We start from the raw sequence: 25,707 nt of genomic DNA, 5'->3' as shown, positions 1-25,707 counted from the left end.
AAGTTCAGTTCAGTAAAATTAATTTCAGTTTCGTAAAAATAATTTCATTTAAGCAAAAATCAGTAATTGTAAGAAAATATAATAGAGAATTAGTAAAAATGATTTCAGTTCACTAAAAATAATTTTAGTTAAGTAAAAAAAATTTTAGTTTAGGAAAATTAATTTCAATTCAGCAAATATTAAATGTAGTGAACGTAGCGTTAAACACTTAATTAAAAATCCAAATAAGTTGATAGTCAACAAGGAAATATTAAATTTTTTGTTTTTAAAAAATACGATTTCAGACCCAAATAATGCTCTCGGTTGCATAAAATAATGATCGGTGCGCTCTCATATGTCGTAACTCGTAATAAAGTCCACTTTAAGGCGTTAGCCAAGCTGGTTAGCTCCTTAATTCACAAGTCACTGCTGTCTCTCCCACACTTCTGCAGTTCAACAAGTATATGATGAAGTGAACAGGACCTTTGAAACCTAATAAAAAAAATCAAAGACAAGTACTGGTTATTAAAGTTTAGATTTCAAAAATTCAAACCCGAATCATGCTCTCAGATGTATAAAATAAAATAATGATCAGTGCACTCTCACATGTCGCAATAAAGTCCACTTTGAGGCGTTAGCCGGGCTGGTTAGCTTCCTAACTCACTGCTGTCTCTCCCTCATTTCGGCAGCTCTTTCTCTCTCCTCCCCTCCAACCCGAAAACGACAAATTTCCCACACTCCAATCTTCCAATCGCCATCTTATTTTTTCTGGGATTCATCTCAAATTCAAACAAATTCCTCCAACGATTCAATCGAATTTCATCTTGATCTGCGGAAATTGTGTTTTTATTCACTTGAATTCACCTTCAAAATCCCCAAAAATGGCGCCAGTTTCAGCTTTAGCAAAATACAAGCTCGTCTTCTTAGGAGATCAATCTGTTGGTAAAACCAGTATAATCACTCGTTTTATGTATGACAAGTTTGATAATACTTATCAGGTGATTTTTTCCTTTCTTTTTAATGTTTATTTGATCATCATCAATTTACGATTTGAATGATTGTTAGGTTTTGACGGATCTAATCGTTTTTAGGGTTTTATCTTATTGATTCTTTGTTTTCTGCTGGTTTAATTCATTGTGATCTTATTATATGAATCTGATTAGGATTCTTTTTAATGTTTGAATTATGATCTTGAAATTTTGTGATTCTGAAATTGTTTTATGGAGTGGGATTTAGATCTGTAATTTTGATTGAGAATTGTTGTAAAGCTGAGTAAAATTAGCAAAAGGATCACTTTATGTAGTGGTTATAGTGAGGGAGTTGTAGAACTGTGATGAAATTTTGGCATTGTTACTGCATTGTGGTTGTGTTCGAATGCAGCGGTTTGATGATATTTTAGGAGGAATTAGTTGGATCGAATGTGCTGATCACTTGCTGTTTGTGTGTGATACATGTCTAAAATGAGGTCTTTTCTCTGTCAACTGTTAAAGGGGACTAGATGAGTACATTGCTTTCTTGTGATTGGTTGAAGTTGAACTCTTATAATGGCCAAAAGTCGGGATAAAGGTATTTGCAACTTTAGAAGTCCTTGTTTTGCAGAAGGACCACTGTGGGAAGCAAGCAAACAGTGATTAGAAGGAAGTTTAAGAAAGTATGCTGTGTCATGCCACTTTGTTAGAGATTAGGATCCATGCTTGTCTCGTCCATGTCTTTCCTTCAATCAAGAATGAAGCAGAAGGGTTGGAGAGAGGACTTATCTTAGAATTTGATGCAAGTGTAGCACCTTGAAAATATAAGAATGATTAAAGCGTGCATTGACTTATACTAATCAAAATAAAATGTTTACATGGATCAATTCAAATATGTGGTTTATATGTGGTTTTTATGCTGTTACATATACTGTACTTTATATGTGGTTTTTAAGTGATGAATAAGTGGAGAGAAAAAATGGGTGGTTGGATATCGGAACCAACTTTGGAAAAAAAGTATTGCATCAGAGGAATGTGGCAATTACATTAGGATGTCCAAAAAGGACTATGTAGCTACTAACTAGTTATTTGCGATGGAGGAAATAATGCTTTAACATAAGTCAGTGGAAGAGTTCAGCTATAAGTATAAAAAAATATGATAGAGAGGTTAAGAGGAAAGAGCATTTAGGCTCATCAAGAAGACTTTTGAAATGTGATGCTTCATGAATTGAAGAGTTGCTCTTTACTTCATAGTGTTCAAGCTATCATCGTATAGGGTGTTTTGGTTATATATTACCTTTTGCCTCTTTTGAGCTCTTGATTTAAGGTCTTTGTAATGAATGCTGGATACAAAAAGGGGTCTGAGGAGGCTGTAGAATTAGAAGGGTGAGAAGTTTTTAGATAGGGGATCAAACCAAAGAGACAAGATAGGCACACTTTAGATAAATTGAAGTGATTGCTAGACTTAGACTAGCAGCAAGGATTAAAATAGATGCCTGGTGGCTTTAAATGGCGTGAAAGTGTGGCTGAGGAATGCGCGTTAGTCAGTGATGAATTTTATATGCCCATCAGCTGTTATAAATTACTGCTTTCATATTTTTGTTGTCACTTGTGATCTCATCCCCTCTCCCTTTTGGCAGTGGTTAAGGCTTATGTGACTCTTCTGATGTTTCTCAGGCTACAATTGGTATTGATTTTCTATCAAAGACCATGTATCTTGAAGATCGTACTGTACGACTACAGTTGTGGTAAGCTTCAGCCTAAATTGACTTTTGTAGCTTGCACTGTATGCTTACTATCTAATATCCCATTGATTTACTATTTTTTGTGTACAGGGATACTGCTGGGCAAGAGAGATTCAGGAGTCTTATACCAAGTTACATAAGGGATTCGTCTGTGGCAGTCATTGTATATGATGTTGCAAGTAACGCTGCTTGACCTTTCATAAAATATATTTATTTTTGAGCCATTGTTTAGCCTATTTACATATTATGCTTTGTGCAGGCCGACAATCTTTCCTTAACACTGCGAAGTGGATTGAGGAAGTCCGCACTGAGAGGGGTAGTGATGTCATTATTGTCCTTGTTGGAAACAAGACTGATCTTGTGGATAAGAGGTAAGATGACGAAAAAAAGTTTTACATTTTTTAAATGAATCTATTTGTTCTATGTGAGATTGTTATTCCCTCCCCTTTTTGTTTGCTCCATTTTCTATTTTTGGTGTCAAAGTTCATCAATTTTGACCATGAAATTTATCTGATATATGGACAGTGGCGGATTCAGGATTTAAATAATAGGTTGTCCCATCCCATCATCGTCCACCGACCGCATAAAATATCAAAAAATAGTCAAAGCTTGAATGATGGACAAAAAAAAAATACATAAAAAGTTCATTTCATAAAGTAATTCAAATTCATATTACAACTAAAAAAGTACTAATTTTATTACAATTGCTCTCGACGAGTTTTCATATTTTGATAACGATGTATAATATCATCCATGCTAACATTGTAAAACAAATCTCTTTCTAGATAAGTAATCAAACAATCATTCAACATTTGATCTCCCATGCTATTACGCAATTTATCTTTAACTTGCGTCATTCCAGAAAATACTCTTTCTACACTTGCCGTTGCAACGGGAAGAATCAACACTAACTTCAAAAGTAAGTAGACTCGGTCATGAGTTTCAAACTTTCCCGTCTCAACAAGTTTCGTAGAAAGTTCACTTAGACTTTTCAAATTCCAAAATCTCTCATCATTTCGAACATCAACAATGAAATTTTCAAGTGAATGTTCAAAAAATAATAACTCAGAGCTTGAAAATTCACCGGGATAAAATTTAGCAAGTTGAACTAACTTTCTTTTGTCAAAAGAATGAAACCGATTTGCAGGATTAAAGCAAGACATACACACAAGTAATTCCTTACTTACCTCGGGAAATCGATTTTCAAGTTCTTGTAATTGAAGATCAATGACACTTAGAAAAACTTCAACTCTAAAATGATGAAGATTAGTCACATGTGGACCTTTACCTCTATACATTCTTCTCCCAGGAACCACATATCGCCCCTCCATGTTTGGAACCTCAATGTCATATTTAGCCATAAAAGAAGTGACTTTTTCCATATGTGAATCCCATCCTTCATCTCTCAACTTTTGCAAACTAGTCTTGGTTACATCAACCATGACCATTGCATTTACAATATCTTGATCATGTTTTTGCAATGCCACATTCAACGCATTTGTAATGCCAAATATATCAACCATCAAGTGTGCCACAAACACAAAATCAAATGACATCAACAAGTGTGTAATAGATTGTGCTTTATTCGAATCAAGTGTATCAGATACTTCTGCAATGGAATCAAGTGACAAAAGTATTGAAGGATATAAATCAAGCACATTCAAAATGGTTTTAAAGTGAGATCCCCAACGAGTATCACAAGGTCTACATAAGCCACGTTCTTGATTTAAACCAGTTCCCGATTCAATTTCACCCAAAGATAATGCTTCTACAACCCCTTGACGTTGTTTTTCTCGAAGAAATTCTTTCCTCTTAGGTGAACCTCCCACAAAGTTCAAGAGAGGTGCAAGAACGTCAACAAAAAGCCAACCACAATCTGAGTTTTTCTTAGCAAGTGCAACTTGTGTCAATTGAAGTTGATGAGCAAAGCAATGAACAAAGTATGCTTGAGAACATTCATTCAATATTAGAGTTTTAAGGCCATTGATTGAACCTTGCATATTACTTGCCCCATCATAACCTTGACCTCGAACTTGAGAGAAAGTTAAAGAGTGTTCCATGAGTAATGACTCAATAGCAGCTTTGAGAGTCAAAGAACTAGTATCAGGAACATGCACAATACCAAGAAAACGCTCACACACTTCCCCCTTTTTATTAACAAATCTCAAACAAAGTGCCATTTGTTCCTTATCGGAAACATCGGCAGATTCATCAGCAAGAATAGCAAAAAATCCACCATCAAGTTCTTCTAATATTGCTTTAGTTGTTTCTTTAGCACAAGCATTGATTATATCTTTTTGGACACTTGGAGAAGTAAGTTGACAATTACCAGGGGCCATTTTAAAAACAACTTTGGAATACTCAGGATCATGGTTTGAAAGAAGAGTTAATAACGAAAGAAAGTTACCTCTAGATAATGAACTTTCCTTTTCATCATGACCACGAAAAGGCAACCCTTGGAACAATAGCCATCTAATGGTTTCGATTGAAGCTTCGAATCTCTTACGATAGGCACTCATGGTTTCCGCTGTTTGTTTTGATAAAGCGGTGGCAATGCTACTCATTTGATTCATGAAAAAGTTCATAGCAATCACGGCATTATTGTGAGCACTCTTGTGTCCACCAACATGCTTTACAATTGTGTCTCTTCTATTCCAAGATCTGAAACCTCCATTAACAAAAGCATCCACTCCCGCTGTGTTACCATCCTTAAACAGATAGCAAATGAAACAAAAGGCAGCATCTTTCTCAACACTATACTCAAGCCATGTTGGCCAAGTATCAAACCATTTAACACAAAATCGGCGTTTTTTATTCGGCCCAAAAAGTGTTTGAGGAAACACATGATCTTTAGGTTGACATGGCTTTCTTTGAATGTATGTTCTCCGCACTAAATCCCTATCATCGGGATGAAAATCACACATCCTTCTTCTTTTTCCGGGGTCTTGTGGAAGATTAATAATATCAAGTGCACTTAATCTTCCTTCACCAATTTGAGCACTAGGATCCGAACCACCTTGGGGAAAAGATTGCCCATCTTCATATTGAGGGAAATTGTGAGATGGGGAAGAATGTTGTTCACTAGCATGATGTAAAGGAGTACTTGGTTCACTTTCTTGAGAGGGTAAATCATTTTGTGGAGGAGGATCATTTTGTGGAGGAGGAGGATTTAGAGTAGGCACTTTTTTAGTAAAAAAACTTGAAATATCTTGAGTTATTTTTCTTTTCATTCTGAAATTGAAGTTAGGTTGAATTAGATAAATCATACAAGTAGGGTTCTCTCAAGGTTATTAAAACTAATAATATCATAAAAAAAAACGCCCATTAACCTCAATTTCAGTCCACCCTTCAACCCCAAATCTCCAAATTAGCAATCACCATTCTCAATAGCTAATAAATGTACTTAGGATTAGATTATACCTGCTGCATTAAGTGAACAAATTGCATACTATTAAGTAACTTTACAACCATGCATACTATACTTTACAATAAATTAGGCTAATACACATACCATTATCTAAACTGCAACTATATCTACAACCATGCATACTATACTCTACAATAAATATAGGCCACTATATATAGAAACTGAGATATAATATCACATTATAAAATAGCTATAGACTCCACAACAACTGTGCTCATGTGAACTTTTGTATACATCAAGTAAGCTAAAACTATATCGAACTAAAGATTCTTAATCATTGTAAAAGTGCAGTGGCAATAAGATTCAACAAAATCATTGTAAAAGTGCAATGGCATTAAGATTCAACAAAATATCTTGATAGATGCAGGCATCTTTTCCTATTTTCAGATATACCCATGAGGTTGCTCCATACAGATTGCATTGTAAGGTCAAATCTGGACTAATAATAGCAGTCAAGGCTTAATAATTCACACTTGCTAAAATACAAGACTCTTGCTAATGCATAGACACAGATATTTGATTCCCTAACAAGTCATACTATCAAATGAGTACTACTTAGACAAATCATTCACATCACAGATTCAACTATTATAAATTCCCTCTAATACACTTGAATCTAGAACACAACTATTCTTATTAAAGATGACGATATTAGCAATAAAGATAGCCATGATATTAGTAAAATTTAGAGAACCAATTCAAGGCTGTAACGGTTTAGTTACTTGTCAAAATTTGTATTAAAATTGCTACTACTTTAACTCATATTTTAGGAATAACTCATGTGGTAATCAAGTGACGATAATCAAGTGGTGACATTCAAGCTTTTATAAAGTCATACAAATAATCAAGCACTAATCAAATCAAGAAATTTCACCCAAAAAAAAAAAAAAAACAAAAAAAAACTCATACACTGATATAGTGATATTAAACATACTGATAATTTTGATTTAAACATTTAAATTGATGATTTCATATAGAAATATAGAATCTAATCTCTATAATCTTATTGAAATGTAATTATATAAATTAAAAGTTTAAAACTAACCTCAAAAAAATCGAATTTGGGGAGCCACTGCACGAGCACGACGCTAACAAACTCACAGACGGATTGACGATTTGACGGACGCCTCACTCATACCTGACGGAGAAGCACGAAAAGGCTGCCGGGCTGCCGGCGAGGCGGCGATACGGTGAACGGCGACGGGGCTTGGGTAATTGGGTGACTTTGAGACTTAGGGTTTCAATTTGGGGGAATTGGGGATTTGGGGATAATTTAAATCGTGAAATTGAGGTTGTAAAGCCCAAAAAAAAAAAAAAAAAAAGTTTGAGAGTAATGGGAGTCGAACCCGTATCTCATATGTGGTAGGATGGGGAACAAACCACCAGACTACAAGCTAAAACTCTTGATACTTAGTTTTTTTTTTTATAGAAAATAATAGGTTGTCCGCGGACCCACTATGACTACACGTGGGTCCGCCACTGTATATGGAGTATAAGAAAAATTACAGTCTTGGGGAATCTGTTACATTGGTTTGGACAAACATTATCAGCTTTTTATTATTTTTACCACAAACTTAAAAAAAAAATCGGGTGTACAATAATTATTGTACATCCAATATAAAGATAGCTTAAAGTGATTAAAATTTACCTCTGAAATGAATAAAAGTTACCCCTATATGCGTAAAAGTAACCCAATTCAAATAAAAATTATCTACACTTTATTCGTAAAGAATCACATTTTAAATGACTAAAAATCAATTATTAATGATTGAATGTAATTAAATTACCTATATAAAACTTTTCTTGTTGTCTTTTTATATAAAAATTGTATTATGTTTAAAGTTACCCAAAAACAGGCAAAAAGTTACCCTAAAATTAGCTAAAAGTTACCCTTATACTACTCGATGTACACTAATATTAGTGTAAACCGGATGTATACAAAAGTTTTTGTATTTTTACCTATACTCAACTATATGTTTGTTAAAGTAATCGGTGCAAACAATAAGGGATGACGGGAGTATTTCTGTCATTGTGGCTCCTTAAAATTACATTCTGACTAAGCTGTCTGTTAGACTATTGTATTTTATTGATCCGATTTTCCTTTAGTCTCTAGTGTTTCCCCACACAATGCTTAGGTAATTTTTGTGAATTTGAGGACTTCAATCTGTAGTACCAAAGATTTGAATCATAGGTATTAATAAGTTGGTCTGTCTGAGTGACAGGTCAGATGCTAAATTGCTTACATGGCGAGTGCATAAATTTAATTTGATTCGACTTTATGGTAAATGGAAATCTGGGATAGTTGGAATGTTCATAATATATATTTTTTCTCTGGTTAGAAAACTCAGTCTTATCTTTCTTTCTTGAACATAGGGATTGTATATTGATTCTCACCTTTAGTGAGCCATTTGGATCTAAAAATACCTGACTTGCATTTCTGCAAAGGATATTAGGTGCCTGTGAAGAATAAAGTTCTAAATGCTTGTATTAGTGTTTGACAACCTTATTCAATATCTTCAAGCTGAAAGAGAAAATGCTTAAATATTTCATGAATGATGGCCGAAAATGTTTTAGCTTCTTTATAACTGCTTGCTTTATTGTTTTTAAGTCAAGTCTGTATGCTTTGTGTTGGATGGTTAGAGCTGAGGACAATAGTGAATCATAGATCAGATTGCTTATCATTATGGAGTAATTTGTAGCATATGTTTTCAATTTTGTTTGGAAAGTTTGCAGGGAATCACTTACTTAGTATAATATAAGCGGATAAGCCACTGTGCAATTTAAGAAGTAAAAAATAGCGGCGGTTGCCTGTTTGGTGTGGTGGAAGGAGTGTAGAGGAATTTGTGGAGTAAATGGGAGGACTGGAGGGGTATAAATAAGGAAGATGCGAATTGGGCACTTGATGTCTTTTTTTCAGATGAAAATTGACAAAAGCAGTTGACATTGCAAATACAAGTATTAGCTTTTATTTAAGGGGATCCACGAAGTCCAATGAGGTAGATTGATTACAATCGCAAATATTGTACCATCCCCAAAATTATTTTATTAACTGTATTTTTAAATTAGGTGGCTCTCCAGAATATTACTTGACTTGGTGTGTGCTGCTAATTTTCCTTATATTTCCTTTTTTCAATCTTGGGAGTAGTTCTATCATAGTATCATACCCATTGCTGTTGTTTCACTGTTTATTTATTTATTTTTCACTTTACAGGCAAGTCTCCATAGAAGAAGGAGAAGCAAAAGCTCGTGATCTCAATGTTATGTTTATTGAAACTAGTGCAAAAGCTGGCTTTAACATAAAGGTACATCTTTACCTTAACTTTTGCTTAAGCTGCACTCTAGGGTGAACTGATGACCAGAGTAAATCATTTAGCAACGTACCCATATTTTAATGAGACTTTTGTCACGATTGTTAAACTTCTGCTTAAATTGCACTTTTGGATGATGTCAAAGCTCATTGTCTACATTTGGTTGGGGCATTTGTAGCATAATTGGAGACTGTATGAAATAAGTTTTTATTAGGTGATGTGTTTGCCTTTGGCACTAACCTACCCTTTTCACATTATCCTTGTCAGTTGTTGAATGATTTCCTTATGATTGCCAAATGTTGTTTTCTGTTCCTATTTCTATACAGATTTTCTCCATATCTCTTGCTTTGCTTCACATGTTCAAATTAGAGCACCTAAGCAAGTATTAGACTCTCTTGATCTGATGGAACTCTGGCTGTAGTTATCAATGTGCTGGTTGCTCTTATCAATCAAATATTGGAGCACACATTAATTTCTGATGCTCTCCATTTGGCTTTTGTGCTGTCAGCTCTTGATGGTCCTTTGATCCTTTTCTTTTCATCGCTATTGTACTTTCTTTGGTGCTTTGGTTAAATGAATGTACGTTTAACCAGGCTACTTCAGTTCCAATATCTTTGTTTGGCATTGCACAGGAAAATGTGCTTCCGTGTTTAGGTGGCAGTATATTTTAAAGCTGTAGTTGTGACATTGTGTTTTGATGTTTGAGAGCCTGACCTGACAGGCCATCATATTATTGTGATTTATTCTTCTCCGGTCTCCCTGCAAAGTAAGATATTGCATACCATGATATTAACATAAGATAAAATTGCAGGCGCTGTTTAGGAAAATTGCTGCTGCATTACCGGGAATGGAGACACTCTCTTCGACGAAGCAAGAAGATATGGTTGATGTAAGTCTCAAGTCCACGTCTAGTGCACCCCAGTCGCAGTCCCAGGGAAGTGGATGTGCTTGCTGACCTTACCTCATAATTCTCCATGGAAGTTGCATTCTGCTTAGTTTTGTGTACCTTTTTGTACTTTCGGCCTTGAACTCTAGAAAGATTTTGCTCTCTTCTCTGAAGTAATCATAGTGATAATGTTGTGCTGTTCCTGCTAGAGTAAAAGATTGTTCTTTGAGAATTTGAGGGACTAAAGGACGTAGAAATATTCGATTTATTATGCTATTATTTGTCTGAACTCCTACGTATTTCAGATATGAATATGACTTGTTAGCTCAAAGAGACAGTTAGCTTCCTTTGCCACACTCTGTTTTTTGGAAGCATACGGAGCTAATGCTTGCTAGCGTGATTCACATCCTCAATTCTCAAGATATGTATTTTTTTCAATTTTGTTTTTGTTGTATACTTCGTATATGTTATGTATATCAGGTTTAATTATAACAGTCGGTGAGATAAATTCCCTCCTCTTCTAAATAGCAGGTGTGATATTCATCTGATGTTTTAATGTTCTCGATGTTGTTGGTTGTGTTCTCGCATATGAGCAATTGGTTATAGACATGCATGAGATAGTGCTGAAGTTACCGCAATTCTTATAGTAAACTGATGGAAGTTCGTTTAAATATCAAGTTAAAAAAAATAAAAGAAAAAGTCACAATATATGAACTAAACTGTGTATACTCTGTATCAGAATAATTCTGTGCTAGCATCAAGCTTTACTTTTGTTGCTTTTTTAGCTTCAATATCATCCAAGTAATGCTGATATATATAAGAAAGGAACCCCCACATAGCAAGAATCATAGAAATCACCTTCACACCATTCATCTTATCATGGAAGAACACGACTGCGAAAATCGGAACCAAGGGCAAACTAAAGGTGGCAATCACATTAGAGAAAAGGGATGAAACCTCAAAAATTAGTCCTAACATTCCCAACGAAGCAAGTTGCCAACTTATAGCCGTGAAAGTTAATGTTAGCACATAGGACACACCACCCATTTTGTAATTCCTCATCTCTTCGTTCAGTGTATGCCATTCCCCGCTACCAAAGAGCCCTATTACACAAACACAAGTCGCGACGATAAAAGGGTAAAGTTGCATACATACCACGGTGTTAAGGGAGTTGTCCTTAATCACCTTCTCGAAAGAATATTGTGCCACGGACACGTTGAAAGCTAATGCCGCGGAAGCTCCAAGGGTACATAAAAACCCTAAGGCAAATTTCCCCTTCCCGGTATTATTGCTCGTGTTAGCTTCATTATCAGCATTGATAGCTATAAGGCACGCGGAGATAGTAAGGATTACAAGCGAGTTAAGCACTAGGGCAGTGAATTTCTGCGCGTTGATGAAGAAGGATGTGACCGCGTTGAAGGCTAGTTGGGAGGCACACAACAAGGAATACGTAGACACAGGGAGGTATAGTAGTCCATAAGAGTACATCAAGTTATCACCGGCCACAAGAAGGCCGTAAACAAAGTAGAGAAGGGTGAGCTTATAAACCGGGGGACGAAGAGACGTTGGTGAGGAGACTAGGAATAACTTGAGGGGAATGAGGATGGGAAAACCGGCTGTTTGTACAAAAGTGGCCATCCATTTACTGTTTCCACCTTTGTCAAAGTAGAGCCTTCCCAAGAGAATTCCGGTGGTTTGGCCTATGAGAAGAAATAGGATGTAAGGTATGATTCTAAGCCACATTTTGTAGTGTTTAAGGTTTGTCAAGGCTAAATTTGATCTTGGACCATCTTCTTTGGTGCCTACAAAAAAACAATTGTCGCATAAGAACTAACAACATGCTAAAACTTAGATGACATAAGACATCAAATAATAAGAATCAAGGTTGACCTAGTAGTTGGTGGCTCCCCTTCCACCCTACTTGTTAGAGGGGTTCGATTCTCATCCCAAACAAGTGGGATCCCTATTTTTCCCCTACTTGCAAGGATTTCTCCTTACCACTTAAATAGATAAAATAATAAGACATCAAATATTACTATGGAAAGGAAAAAGAGTCGAGAAAATCATTCATTCAAAGTGTTCTTTTGATCGCTTAAGTAGAAAATATTGAATAAATATGTTGCTTTACATAGTAAAACAAGACAAAGTTCAATTTGGCAAAGAGATAATATAAACCCACATATTTTTTTTTTGAAGATGTTATTATTGATCATCATTTACAGTAGTTAATTTTAACTTATTGGTAAGGATACTACTCATACTAGTATTTAGAGAGCATTTGCTTTACAAGGTGGTATAAGTTTTTTAAAACTATAAGGTTACAATTTGAATTTCTTTTGGTGAAGTTGAAAGACCATACAATCTATACTCGTATATATTATGTAGAAAAATAGGAGATCAAAATTTTGTTTTATTATTGGTTAAATTTAGAAAGAACAGGAGGACTAAGAAACTAGAAAGTAGTTGATGAATTAAACTAGCTAGCAGCTACTCCTTACTTCCTTAGTGATGAACTTGATGATTGAGTACTTGAGTAGTAAGTAGTTAATAGCTTACCTATGGTTTGGTGCGCCAAATCTTGAGTAGCTTCCATAATAAAACTAGTAGTGCATAAATTTGGATGAAAATTTTGTTAGTTCCTTGGAAGTAACTCAAGTAAGAGAATAGGATTTAAGAAGTTCAAGTGAACACGAGTATGAAGATATTTTAACTACAACCTTATCATAGGACTCACAAGATGAAGGCAACTCAAATGAGCTTCTTATAGTCTTGTCAATGGGCCTAGATAGATAATTTGCACATAAATCGATTAATATTGGATAATATTGGGCCAATAAATTTCACAAATAAGTTAGCTTTAAACAACTATCAACAGCTATTTATAGTGTCACAAAAATTACCTATATTTTTCTTTTTCTTCCCGTCACACATTAATTAAATTGTTGCACACTCGGTTTTTTTTTTAAATATTTTGTCTTCCTAATAGTTACCGCGCACATCATTGTAGCATATTTTATTTCTCAAACGTTAAAATCAACATAAAATCAATATTGGTGGGCAGTCCAAATTTTATTCTGTACATTGTTTTCATAGCTTATCTTATTATCTTGAAAGCCTCTATGATTGATAAGGCTCATTAAAGTTTACATATCAGACGAATTCAAGAGTCACCTCCATCATTAATTCATCATTGTTGTTTATCAATAAATAGGAGTACAAACCAATAATTCTCATCACATACAATTTAATAATACAGAGATTTTAATTCAGAACACAATTATTGTCACACTCTCTTTTCGTATAGTTGATGAGAAGAGGTAGTCCAAGATGATTTTTTCTACACAATGAGTGGTCTTCTAATCTTTAATCGATGTCTTTCGTTCACGTCATTTGTTCCACATCAATCAAGTACAAAATACAATTTCATTAAATCGATTTAATTTGTCTCATTTCCAATTTCCCGGTCCCACCAGGTGTTCCATTTTACACACGTGTACTGTACATTATCTATGTCAGACTAAAAGTAGTGTAATCACTTGCATGTTTAGCTAATAATAATACGAGTGTAAAGTGTAAACTAGGATTTGGTCACCCATTCACCAATAAAGGCTAAACATACGACATTGTATGTGAGAGATTGTTATATGCCCCGACTTTTGATTTTTATTTGATGATTAAATGAAAAACAATCATTAAATGAAAATAGAATATTTATGGCTGTATGGTATACTCAAGTGTATATCACAAATTCCAGTTGTATATTTGTATGTGGCCCTTATATATAATCTTAATTTGTCTTGTTTTTATTGCCTATAATAATAGACCTAAGTTTTATTGCCTAGAATAATAGACCTAAGTTTTAGCTAATAATAACGTGTCTTGTATTTATTGCCTAGAATAATAGATTTACAGAGTACTTTGTAGATTGCTAATACGAGTAATTATAACATTTTGTATGTTAGGTAAGAAAACCAATGAAACGCAGATGGCTATCAACTATGGGTCTATGGCCTGACACGAAAAATGGATAGGTTTGAACAAGCCTAAATAAATTGTATAGGCCCGTAAAACCCCGATATTTTTAAACGAGGTCGGATATGATTTATGATGTTAAAACCCGGCTCAATTTTATCGCCTCTAAATATCATTAATTGCTAATTGATTGGATAAGATTTTTTTACGTAAACATTTGTTGATCATTAAAATAGATAAAAAAAAAAAAAATCTAATCTAATTTTCTTCAGTATGGAGTAACTGAATTTAGTAACAGCATTTCTAATCTAATACGACTCGTTGTGATATCAAACAAGACGACCCACTAATCCTTATGAAGAGCTCACACTCAATAAGCAAAAACTTTTAGTTGAGGAAAAGAATTGGGCAGCCACTATAATTGACTATATATGGAATTGAAATTTGAAATAATATGGATCATCTACGATAATCCACGATGAACTAATTCTTAACAGACTTGGCCTACACTATCTACCTGTAACAGAGTTGGCTTACACTATCTACCTATAATAGACAATTAGACAAGGAGTCCAGGAGTGAAAAGCGGAAGAAAAATATTACCCGTGTTTCTTAATACTTGCAACATTTAAGTGATTTGAGAATCAATCTCAAGATTTTTGACACCGTTAAAAGAGCTCTAACCACTTGACCTATTCTTGACACTCATGTAAATAGGAGAGAGAGAAAAGGAGAAAACATATGCAAATAGAAAAATATTGCAACATTTGTAAAACTTCATAATTGTTGCAAATGGAGGAAGTAGAAAATATATTTGTTTGATTAAAATTTTCTTGAATAAATATCTAAAAGAAATCTTGTTATAAAACTACCCTGTTGAAATTACTTCAAAATAAAACAAACACAATAAAATCTTGGAAAAAATTTCCAACATAAAAGTTTCCGTCCAGATGGCTAATTTGGCAGCACAACCATTATATATCGACTAAATATCTTACAGTAATATTCATTTTCAGCATATAACAAATATCTATCATTTTTTTTTTGACTAAAAATATCTTTCACAATTTATGAGATACTTTCTTGGTTCTCGATGGATGCTGCTCAAGAGATGGTTAACCAAAGTCGAGGTAAGCCACTCAAATCACCAATTTTTCTGTTTTAAAATGTATTTTATTTTGATCGATAAATAATTAGACATACATGTACTTTTTGTTAATTGTTATATGATGAGTAAAAATTAAAGATACAAATGCCAATTTTCGATCTACAAAATATATATTTCCCTGTTTTTGATTTTTTTTGGTGCTCCGATTCATTTTTTATCGATGATAAATGGATAATCCTTTAGTGAATGAGTAGCTGCTACTTCAGATCAGCTATGATATATCAAAATCTGAATGTTTAAAATTATCGATTTTTTTTTTTTTTTTGACAGGAAAATTATCGAATTTATAGCCATTATTAACTAATTTACTGTTAATATTATTTAAATAATCGTTTCAAAAAAAATATTATTTAAATAATAGAGTACTAAATAAAACACGCATCATTTTTTACACATATCAAGCTACCATTAAAAAAAATTTCATGCAAAGTATATAATATCATCCTTAAGATTTATTTATTTATTTATTTTGGTTACTCGTACGTGTTCACTTTAGCTTAATTTCAGTTCACTTCAGTTCAGTTCAGATTTTAATATCCTTCTCTCATAAAATATTCAGTTCAGCTCTTAATTTCCTTCTTTCATAAAATATTCAGTTTAGTTCTATTCATTTCAACTCCAATCATTTCAGTTCTATTCAAATCAATTCAATAAATGTAAACATGCTCTAATTAGATTATTTTTTGAAAGTACATTACAATACGTATGACACTTTTAAAGTTTTTCAACACAACAATTATAATTTTTTTATCAAATTTAAATTTAATAAATTTGGCCTTATTATTTGTATTTTTTTTTTCAAATAATTTGCCTCATTTTTATACTACGTATAAAATATCACTAATTAATTTTGGAAAAATAAATAAATTATTACTACCATTATACCATACATCCCACGGACGTTAATAATTTAATATATTCAAATATCACCTTACATAATACTTCCTCTTTTTTACTTGACCTGTTTCTTTTATCACGCTTGCCAATGAAAAACTTTAACGGTCAATAACTTTAATTCTCCATAATTAAAAAATATAAAAGTTATATATTATAATAGTACTTATTGAGACGAATTCAAAATGATCCAACATAAATATGTTTTTTCTTACATATTATTCACAAAACACGGTCAAAGGAGGGGTGGTAAATAGTGTAAAAGTCAAAGCAGGTCAAGTAAAAAAGAACGGAGGAAGTAGTAAATATCTTTCAAAAAAAATAAAAATAAAAATAAAAATAAAACGTAGTAAATAAAAATGTAGTACTAAGACTATGGGCCATATGGCCCACATTGTTGGATCAGCTAGCTAGTTATGACTTTTCGGGCTTTAAGACCTTAAGAGTGGACTCACCATAAGTCCATAACTCACAATTCAACTGTTTAACAGGTCTAGCTCCTAATTATAAGGACATGTTATTGTTTAATTCATATACCTTATACAAGTGTTATTTGATAATCATTCATTGATCATTGTTGTGAAGTTTTAATTAGCAATTTTGTAGGCAAAGAAGAAATTGATCCAAGACCAAAAGAGGACATTGTTCATCATAATTCCATACCCAACCACATCAACAACAAAAACCTTCTATTGCCAAAAGTTAAACACTACAAAAAATGGCTTCGAATCACCATTTACATCCTCTTCCTCCTCGTTGGCCAAACCACCGCGACTCTCTTAGGAAGACTCTACTTCGACAAGGGTGGAAACAGCAAATGGATGGCCACCTTTGTACAATCAGCCGGCTTTCCCATCTTCATTCCTTTCCTATTCTTCTTCTCATCATCAACTACTTTTCGTCGCCCTTTAGTCCTTAGGCTCACCCTCATCTACATTGCTTTCGGCCTAATCTTAACCGGAGACAACTTGATGTACTCTTATGGACTACTTTACCTTCCTGTCTCTACGTATTCCTTGTTATGTGCCTCTCAACTAGCCTTCAACGCGGTCACATCCTTCTTCATCAACGCGCAAAAAATCACTGCCCTAGTACTCAACTCGATTGTAATCCTTACAATCTCCGTGTGTCTCCTAGCCATCAATGCAAATGACGAAGGTAACACGACTAATAATGTGTCGAGGGGCAAATATGTCATAGGATTTTTATGTACACTTGGTGCATCCGCGACATATTCTTTGTTATTGTCATTGACACAATTCTCTTTCGAGAAGGTGATTAAGGATGAGTCTTACAACACAGTCATATGTATGCAATTTTATCCTTCGATCGTGGCAACCTGTGGTTGTGTCATAGGGCTCTTTGGTAGCGGAGAATGGCGAACATTAAAGGGAGAAATGAGGGATTATAAGACGGGTGGAGTGCCCTACGTGCTAACATTAACGTTCACGGCTATAAGTTGGCAAGTTTCATCGTTAGGGTTGATAGGACTAGTTTTCGAGGTTTCTTCCCTCTTCTCTAATGTGATTAGCACCTTGAGTTTGCCTATGATTCCGATTTTCGCAGTCGTGTTCTTCCATGATAAGATGAATGGTGTGAAGGTGATATCTTTGGTGCTTGCTATGTGGGGGTTTCTTTCTTATATTTATCAGCATTACTTGGACAATATCGAAGCTAATAAGGCAAGAAAAGAAAAGGTTGATGTAACTCTAGTTGCTAGCACAGAAATGTGTTGATTAAGGAATTAGTGAAGTTTTAATTATTAAAATAATTGTTGTAATTTTTATCATTTTTGAGAAATTAGTACTCCGATCCGTAGTATTGTTGCTTGAAACATGTAACTCTACTATCATATTCTCAACCACTCAACCTATGGCCATTTAGCTTTTAAAAAGTTTGACCAAGTCACATATAACACTGCTAATGAAATACTTCTTCCGTTTCTTTATGTTTACCCCATTGTCATTATATGAGTCAAACTTTAAAAACTTTGACTATAATTTGTAATTAATCTATAAAAGGTAATATAGTTATGTGAGGTCTTATTAGATTCGTCTTATTGTATATTTTATCAGTAATAAGTTTTTATAATTTAAATGTGTATGAAAATGAAGTATATACGCATATAAATAGAGCAAAAATTTAGAGACAAAAGGCCGGGTGTAAACCATTAGTAGTAGAATTGTGTTTCGTATAAAAACCTTTACATGTAAATGGAACTAACAACTCAAACACGAGCAATGAGAATTCGATTTCAAAAGGTACATAAATATGTGTATATATATTAGTAGATCAGATAATTCAAATTTCAAAGTATCATACTTAATTCATACATACACGTACAAATGTACAAAACAACCCAAATAGAACATTATTATCCAACCGCAAAAAATATCATGCTACACTTATCCGAAATATAATCCGAATTTTATCAGTATAATACGATGAACATAAAAGTGTACGTGTCAAGAAAGTCTAATTCGGTGACGCAGGTGTCAAAGTGACATAATTATACATGCAATTATGCTTGATTATTCACCTTGCATGTTGAGGTTCAAAACGACAACGTAGCATGCACCTTAGATTGTTTTATGTATGCACTTATATATATATATATATATATATATATATACTTGTATAGTTGTATATCTATCTATCAGATTAGAGAGTATAAAATTGGTAAGTTTGAAAATAACAAGTTTATTAAAAACTAGTTAAAAAGGAAAGCAAAAGTAGAGAGATAAGAAAAAATGGCGACGAGACAACAGCATAAAAAAGAAGACTTGGATGAAAAGGCAAAGAAAGGAGAGACTGTAGTACCTGGTGGTACTGGTGGCAAGAGTGTTGAAGCCCAACAACACCTTGCCGAAGGTTCGTTCTACTACCTCCGTTAATAGTTATCTGCAACTTTAGGTATTATTTGCGAGATATAAAAAATTTTAAAGTTGTAAATAACCATTAATGATGGTAGTATTTTTTTTATTTTTTTTATTTTTATTGTTCTCCTTACATCCCAATTTAATCTTTCTACTAATAATGATACGTATTTTTATTTGTATATATGTATTTTGATGGTAGTCATATTTCAATCGATCATTATAAAATTTTTAGAAAAATAGAAGTATTTTGAAAAGCTCTGGTAAAAAAAGGTCTGTCATATGGACTATCCCTATATACATGTAACATTTAATTTTTTTAAAATTGATCACATAGGTCTCTAGTTCACATTATACAACCAAATTAAAGCTAATAAGTTATGATAAATAAGTTTATGATAAATAATTTTGAATGAGAAATACGTACAGTTGAATTGAACACACCCTAATACAGTGTGCATAATTAATTGTTCATGCAGGAAGGAGCAAAGGAGGGCAAACAAGAAAAGAACAGCTAGGGACAGAAGGGTACAAGGAGATGGGTCGCAAAGGTGGGCACGCTACCAAGGACAGCCCCGATGAAGGCGACGACGTTGATGAGGCCGCCACCTGAGGTCCTGAGCTAGCCTCACCGCCTTACATCAGCACAACTTGTAGCTCAATAGCAATACTAGCATCTAGTCTAGTTCATGAATAATAAGATAGATCACGTACATATGTACTCTTGTCAAAAACAAAAAAAAAAAAACTATGTAGACCAAGATCAAAATAGTAGTATGCTACTATAATCTATATGAAGTATATGTATGTATTTATGTACAACTCCCTTTTTTAAAATGATGTGTGAACTTATTTTCTTTATTAATTACTATTCCATACTTTCTTAATGTACACCGATTTACAATTAGAAATTGTTTAAATTTGGATTATATATTCTTCTAAATATATGATCATCACTATTTATAATAAACAGCACATTCAAATTTTGATACTTTAAAGGTGATCCATCAAATTAAATTAAAAATTAATACGACTATGTTCACATTTATTTTTTTTTTTTTTTTTTTTGACGGGACATTTACTTAATTTCAATTCAGCTCAGCTTCAATCATTCCAATTTAGCTCCTAATTTCCCTCTTTCATAAAATATTTTCAATCAGTTCAGTATAGTAAATGTGAAAATGTACTACTTTCTCCGTCCTTTTTTGGATTTCACGTTTGTCAATGCATTACTTTAGCTATCAATATCTTCAATTATAAATTATAAAAATTTGATATTTGAAAAGTAGAGTTTGATACGAATCTAACTAGATCCCATATGACCCTATTTTTCCTAATGTACAAATCACAAATGATGGTTTAAGAAGATTAAGTGAATAGTGTAAAAGTTCTAATGGTGCAATAAATTAAAAATGGAGGAAAGTATATTTATCCGATCTCAGCTTTTATAGTGTAACAATGTTACTCAACTATCTACTTTTATGTTAAGTTTAGTCGATTACAACTCATATATTGGTTTCCGATTTAAGAAATATTTCAAAAATAAAATTTCGATTTTCTACCTAAACCCGAAGAGGCGAAGACCAATGAGTCCAACCCTATTAAGTATTGACGCAAAAATATAACATTAATAACCAATAACACCCGCAAAAACATAAGTTAGCATATACAACAACGCCGAAATATTCTGACGTTAATCATTAACGGTTACAATACCTCAAATATTCATTCAAGTGCTCACTCATACTCATCACTTGCGAACATCATCATAAGTGATAAACTCTCTGTTATTCAATTAATTTCATTAGTATTCCAAGTCGAAAAAACCTTAATGGAAGGATTGATCGGATTGGTTAGCACATTACACAAATCATGTACCAAGTTAGGTGACTTTGGTAGTGACCCATTGCCTTCTCTTTGGGATTCTCTCCCCTCTATCGTCGCCATTGGCGGCCAGGTGTGTTGTTTTTTCCTCTACCTCGAGTTATCGACACTATCAAATTCATCGTTGAGTTTAGGTGTAGTTTTATTTATTTATTTATTTATTTATTTATTTATATTGATGATTTAATTTTGATGGTTAATGTAATTTAATGTAGAGTTCCGGAAAGTCATCTGTGCTTGAGAGTATCGTTGGACGTGACTTTCTTCCCCGTGGTTCAGGTTTACTTTTTCAACTTTTCAAATCAACATCATCGGTCCCACTTTATTATTCTTTAATTTTCTAGGGATTTTAGTCGAACAACATTCATGACAGTTTAAATTTATTTTCATGGATTAGGATATGCTGTACATTATATTCTAATTACTAATTATTATAATCGGGAGGGAACTGAAATCTAACTACTTAGAACTAATCCCTAAATTCGAATTAGGTCAAAGAGCGAATCGGGTGGAACACAAAAGAAAAAAAAAATGCTACTTCCGATTCCAAGTAATTTTAAATTGGATTGTTATTAGTGAAAAATTAAAGTTCGATGTAACGTAGTATGTGGGTGATTTCACTATAGCATTGTCCAATTTGAGATTAGTGTTGATTGGAAGTTAACATATTACCACGTAACGTTTAGAGTAGGTACACCTAAATTATTTAACTAAATGAAGTTGAAAAACTATCAATACAACATGATGGCTAATTACCATGACTCTTTATTTGCAATCTAATGAGATGCAACTTTATTGATCCTGAATTTTGTTACGGGCGAATTCCTTTCAACATGTCTATTATATATTCGGATTTACTTGAAAATAGGTGCATCCATGATGGAGGACACAATTCTATACTGATTTTGTCTCAAAATATGGTAAATATCATCTGTAATTGCTGAGTATCCGTCTCTGTAGCTTATAAGTTACAATGTACACATACAGGTATCGTGACTCGAAGGCCTTTGCTTTTACAGCTACACAATATCGATTCAGGAGAAGAGGAGTATGCAGAGTTTCTTCACTTACCAAAACAACGATTCACAGATTACTGTATGCTAATTTCCTTACCCTTTGTTCTTCGGAAGATGTTAGCTTTGTCTGAGCTGTATTCTATTGGATTCATGATTTTTAAATTTTTTTTCATCATGCTTTGATATGCATCATTTGTAGCTGAAAACTTTTCATTGCTGCTGCTTGATCTTACTATTCGTGCAGCAATGGTTCGGAAAGAAATTCAAGACGAAACTGATAAGATAACTAGCAACTCGAGGCAGATTTCTTCAGTCCCAATCCAACTTAGCATACATTCACCCAATGGTATCTTGAATGATCATTTGAATATAGTTTTCTTATTTTCTGCAGTTTGAACTGATAAGTCTAATAGGTTTCTGACATATTTTTTTTCCTGTAATACTGTCTACTGCAGTTGTTAACTTGGCAATGATTGATTTACCTGGTTTAACAAAGGTAGCTGTAGGTATGACAACTCTGGCCTCTATATGATGCTGCATAATGTAGTTTTTCTAATCTTCCTGTTATGTTCCTCTTTACGAATTTCTGATCTCTCTGAGACTACGCTGTTAACATTTTGTTGACAGAGGGGCAACCAGAGACCATTGCACAGGATATTGAGAAGTTGGTCCGCTCATATGTGGAGAAGGTAATCATTTTAAGAGGATTGTTGTACGATACAACTTAATCTGAGCTCAAATTTGCATCTTTAGTGTGGCTTTTTACAAAATACTGATGAATGATTTCCAAGACTCATTTCATTAGTCAAAAGTTATGCGACATCTACTATCAGTAGTATATGGATCTATCTAAGGTTTTGTGTCGTTTGTACTCAATATTGTAATTCTCTATTTCTATTCTTGCCGTGTAGCCTAACTGCATCATACTAGCCATAACACCAGCAAACCAAGATATTGCTACGTCTGATGCTATCAGGCTTGCCAGAGAAGTTGATCCAGCAGGTAATCTAGACTAAGATTTCTTTTCGGAATATGGAGTAATATTGTTTGATTTTATGTATTTCTTGTTTATTGACAATTGATCTTTTGCCAGCTGAACGAACATTTGGTGTTTTGACTAAGCTTGATCTAATGGATAAGGGAACAAATGCTCTAGAGGTTAGATTTTTCCCAATATACCTGTTTTTTTGGTGATACTTGGTTTTTTAGGCCAATTTTTGCATATATAATAAAATCGAGTTAAATTGTAACAATTACCCTTCACTTGAGACATTATTGAGGGCAATATAGGTAAATTAAATGTTAAATGTACTAATATTATTAGAAAAGTGTCAAAAATTGGACGGTCTAAAATAGAAATGTGGCCTATTATTTAGGGACAAAAGGAGTATTTTATGTATGTTGGAAAATTGTGTTCACTCTACTACCTTTTTCTTTCATTTTATTTTAATGTTGTCATCTATCTAAACTACTGCCCTTGCTATTTATAGGTTCTTGAAGGAAAATCTTTTCGTTTGCAACGTCCTTGGGTCGGAACTGTGAACCGATCCCAAGCAGATATCAATACAAACGTTGATATGCTTGCTGCAAGGAAAAGGGAACGTGAATTTTTTGCCACTAGCCCAGACTATGCACACATTGCTAGCAAAATGGGTTCAGAATATCTTGCAAAACTTCTATCAAGAGTATGATCTTTTCTCCAATTTCGTAGTCCTGTGAGATCTGAACAATGCAATGTGTCTTACTAGACATTCATATTATTGTTAGGATCTAGAGAATGTAATCAAGGCACGAATACCAGGGATCGCGTCTTTGATTAAGAAAGGCATTGATGAAGCTGAATCTGAAGTAGATCAGCTTGGTAGACCAGTCGCCGTTGATGCAGGGGTAATGAGTTCCACCATGTCTATTCCTTTCATATGAGCTGAGTCGTAGGCTTGTAGGACATGTTTTTTTCATATGTTGTGTTGACTACGAGTATTGTTGTTTGCAGGCACAGTTATACACTATTCTAGAACTCTGCCGCGCATTTGATCAGACATTTGCAGAGCATCTAGAGGGAGGGTAAGTTTGTTTGAAGTTATTGGCCACTGAGGTTGTGTCAATTAGTAGTACCTGATCACCTTCTGTAAACCTTTTGCAGTCGGTCAGGTGGTGATCGTATATATGAAGTTTTCGGCACTATGCTTCCCAAGGCCGTGAAGAAAATTCCCTTTGAACGTCATTTATGTTTACAAAATGTAAAGAAGGTTGTCTCACAGGCTGATGGTTATCAGCCTCATCTTATTGCACCCGAGGAAGGGTACAGGCGGCTTATTGAAGGTGCACTCAATTGTTTCAAAGATCCAGCTTTAGCTTCAGTAGAAACTGTAAGTTTAAAGCTGTTTCACTATCTAATGCTTATACTTATGATTGCGATGTGCAACCACTCAACTCGTGTTTGTATGTTCAGGTCCACAGAATTTTGATAGAGCTTGTCAGGAAAGCCATTGTAGGAACTCAGGTTTGATTTTTTTTTTTTTTTTTTTTTTCTGTAGAATCATCGTATCTTAGTAGAAATATACAGACAGTGCACATATAAAGGGTTTTTATCTATGGTTTTGTGACACAGGAATTAAGGCGCTTCCCTACTCTTCAATATGAGATAGCATCAGCTGCAAATGCAGCACTGATGAGGTTTCGTGAAGAGAGCAAGAAGACCACTTTGCGCTTAGTAGAGATGGAATCCTCATATATCACTCCTGATTTCTTTCGGAAGCTGTCTGCCACAAATGTGGTTCCGTATACAGAGGCTTACTACTTAAAGATCAGCTCGAATGTGGCTTCTTATGTCAATATGGTGTCTGAATCGCTGAAGAACTCAATTCCCAAGGCTGTGGTGTATTGCCAGGTTAGGCAGGCGAAGCAGTCTTTACTGAATCAGTTTTACCTGCAACTCGGCAAGAAAGAGGTAATCTAACAGTCAACCTGAGGCACATTTTCTGCATGTTTAAGTTGCTGCAGACTGCAGTCTGGTTTGGTTTGCTATAAATTTTCTCAAAGTGATAATTAGTCATTGCTCATTGATGATTGTGACAGGGTAAGCAGCTTGCTCGTCTACTGGATGAAGATTTTGAGCTAATGGAAAGGAGAGAGAAATGTTTAAAGAGGCTGGAGCTATACAGAGCTGCAAGAGACGATATTGATTCAGTCTCATGGACTGAATGAGATCATTTTTCGTGGTGAAAATTTCCGCTGTGTATAGTATAAGCTTAGATGTTTTTCTTCAGAGTAGATTGGTATTCATATTACTAACCCGTACATATCATTAGGGACATCTTGCTTCAGCTAATAAATGTTCAAGAGAATAGTTTTTTATTAATTCATATTTGTTGGTCTAGACGATAAAGGCCAAAAGCAATGCATGTACTCCCTCCGTCTCATATTTAACTTCACAATCAACTTTGCCTGACCTCCAAGATCAAACTTTGACAATTCTCTTCTCATAATTTGAAGCGCGCAGTATAAATTTAAGAAAATATGTCTGAAATAACTTTGAACTAAAGATAATAACTTTACAATAAAAATTATTCACATAATAATTT

General features: G+C 34.0%; 5 protein-coding genes across 6 annotated transcripts; 4 read left to right on the top strand and 1 right to left on the bottom strand.

Annotated features, from left to right (window-relative positions):
- Nucleotides 1–591: 591 nt before the first annotated feature.
- On the top strand, nt 592–10,758 carry LOC110730248 (ras-related protein RABH1b). The gene is made up of 6 exons (XM_021910034.1): nt 592–977; nt 2,625–2,695; nt 2,783–2,871; nt 2,952–3,063; nt 9,331–9,421; nt 10,239–10,758. The coding sequence occupies exons 1-6, from the start codon at nt 861–863 to the stop codon at nt 10,380–10,382; spliced, it is 624 nt and encodes a 207-aa protein (XP_021765726.1). The 5' UTR covers nt 592–860; the 3' UTR covers nt 10,383–10,758.
- A 173-nt stretch (nt 10,759–10,931) lies between these two features.
- On the bottom strand, nt 10,932–13,175 carry LOC110730247 (probable purine permease 11). Of its 2 annotated transcripts, XM_021910032.1 has the most exons (3): nt 13,031–13,175; nt 12,870–12,913; nt 10,932–12,115 (listed from the first exon to the last, which is right to left on the bottom strand). In XM_021910032.1, the coding sequence occupies exons 1-3, from the start codon at nt 13,036–13,038 to the stop codon at nt 11,049–11,051; spliced, it is 1,119 nt and encodes a 372-aa protein (XP_021765724.1). In that variant the 5' UTR covers nt 13,039–13,175; the 3' UTR covers nt 10,932–11,048. The 2 variants fall into 2 exon arrangements, with proteins under 2 accessions (XP_021765724.1, XP_021765725.1); XM_021910033.1 differs by having other exon boundaries at nt 12,870–13,172.
- A 1,863-nt stretch (nt 13,176–15,038) lies between these two features.
- On the top strand, nt 15,039–18,301 carry LOC110730246 (probable purine permease 11). Its single transcript, XM_021910031.1, has 2 exons — nt 15,039–15,415; nt 16,954–18,301. Exons 1-2 carry the CDS (start codon nt 15,379–15,381, stop codon nt 18,081–18,083), a joined length of 1,167 nt encoding a protein of 388 aa, XP_021765723.1. The 5' UTR covers nt 15,039–15,378; the 3' UTR covers nt 18,084–18,301.
- A 661-nt stretch (nt 18,302–18,962) lies between these two features.
- Nucleotides 18,963–20,084, top strand: LOC110729997 (em-like protein GEA6). The gene is made up of 2 exons (XM_021909781.1): nt 18,963–19,218; nt 19,703–20,084. Exons 1-2 carry the CDS (start codon nt 19,098–19,100, stop codon nt 19,834–19,836), a joined length of 255 nt encoding a protein of 84 aa, XP_021765473.1. The 5' UTR covers nt 18,963–19,097; the 3' UTR covers nt 19,837–20,084.
- A 957-nt stretch (nt 20,085–21,041) lies between these two features.
- On the top strand, nt 21,042–25,693 carry LOC110730244 (dynamin-related protein 1E-like). The gene is made up of 15 exons (XM_021910030.1): nt 21,042–21,180; nt 21,323–21,386; nt 22,095–22,202; nt 22,368–22,469; nt 22,579–22,629; nt 22,751–22,812; nt 23,035–23,125; nt 23,217–23,281; nt 23,614–23,808; nt 23,891–24,010; nt 24,117–24,187; nt 24,267–24,492; nt 24,576–24,626; nt 24,735–25,073; nt 25,202–25,693. The coding sequence occupies exons 1-15, from the start codon at nt 21,055–21,057 to the stop codon at nt 25,328–25,330; spliced, it is 1,800 nt and encodes a 599-aa protein (XP_021765722.1). The 5' UTR covers nt 21,042–21,054; the 3' UTR covers nt 25,331–25,693.
- The last annotated feature ends 14 nt before the right edge of the window (nt 25,694–25,707 follow it).

The sequence above is a fragment of the Chenopodium quinoa genome, unplaced genomic scaffold (genome assembly GCF_001683475.1).
Source record: "Chenopodium quinoa cultivar QQ74 unplaced genomic scaffold, ASM168347v1, whole genome shotgun sequence".
In the NCBI taxonomy this organism is placed as follows: Eukaryota; Viridiplantae; Streptophyta; class Magnoliopsida; order Caryophyllales; family Amaranthaceae; genus Chenopodium; species Chenopodium quinoa.
Note: the sequence above shows the minus strand (reverse complement) of the source record. Positions and strands in the feature narration are given on the sequence as shown.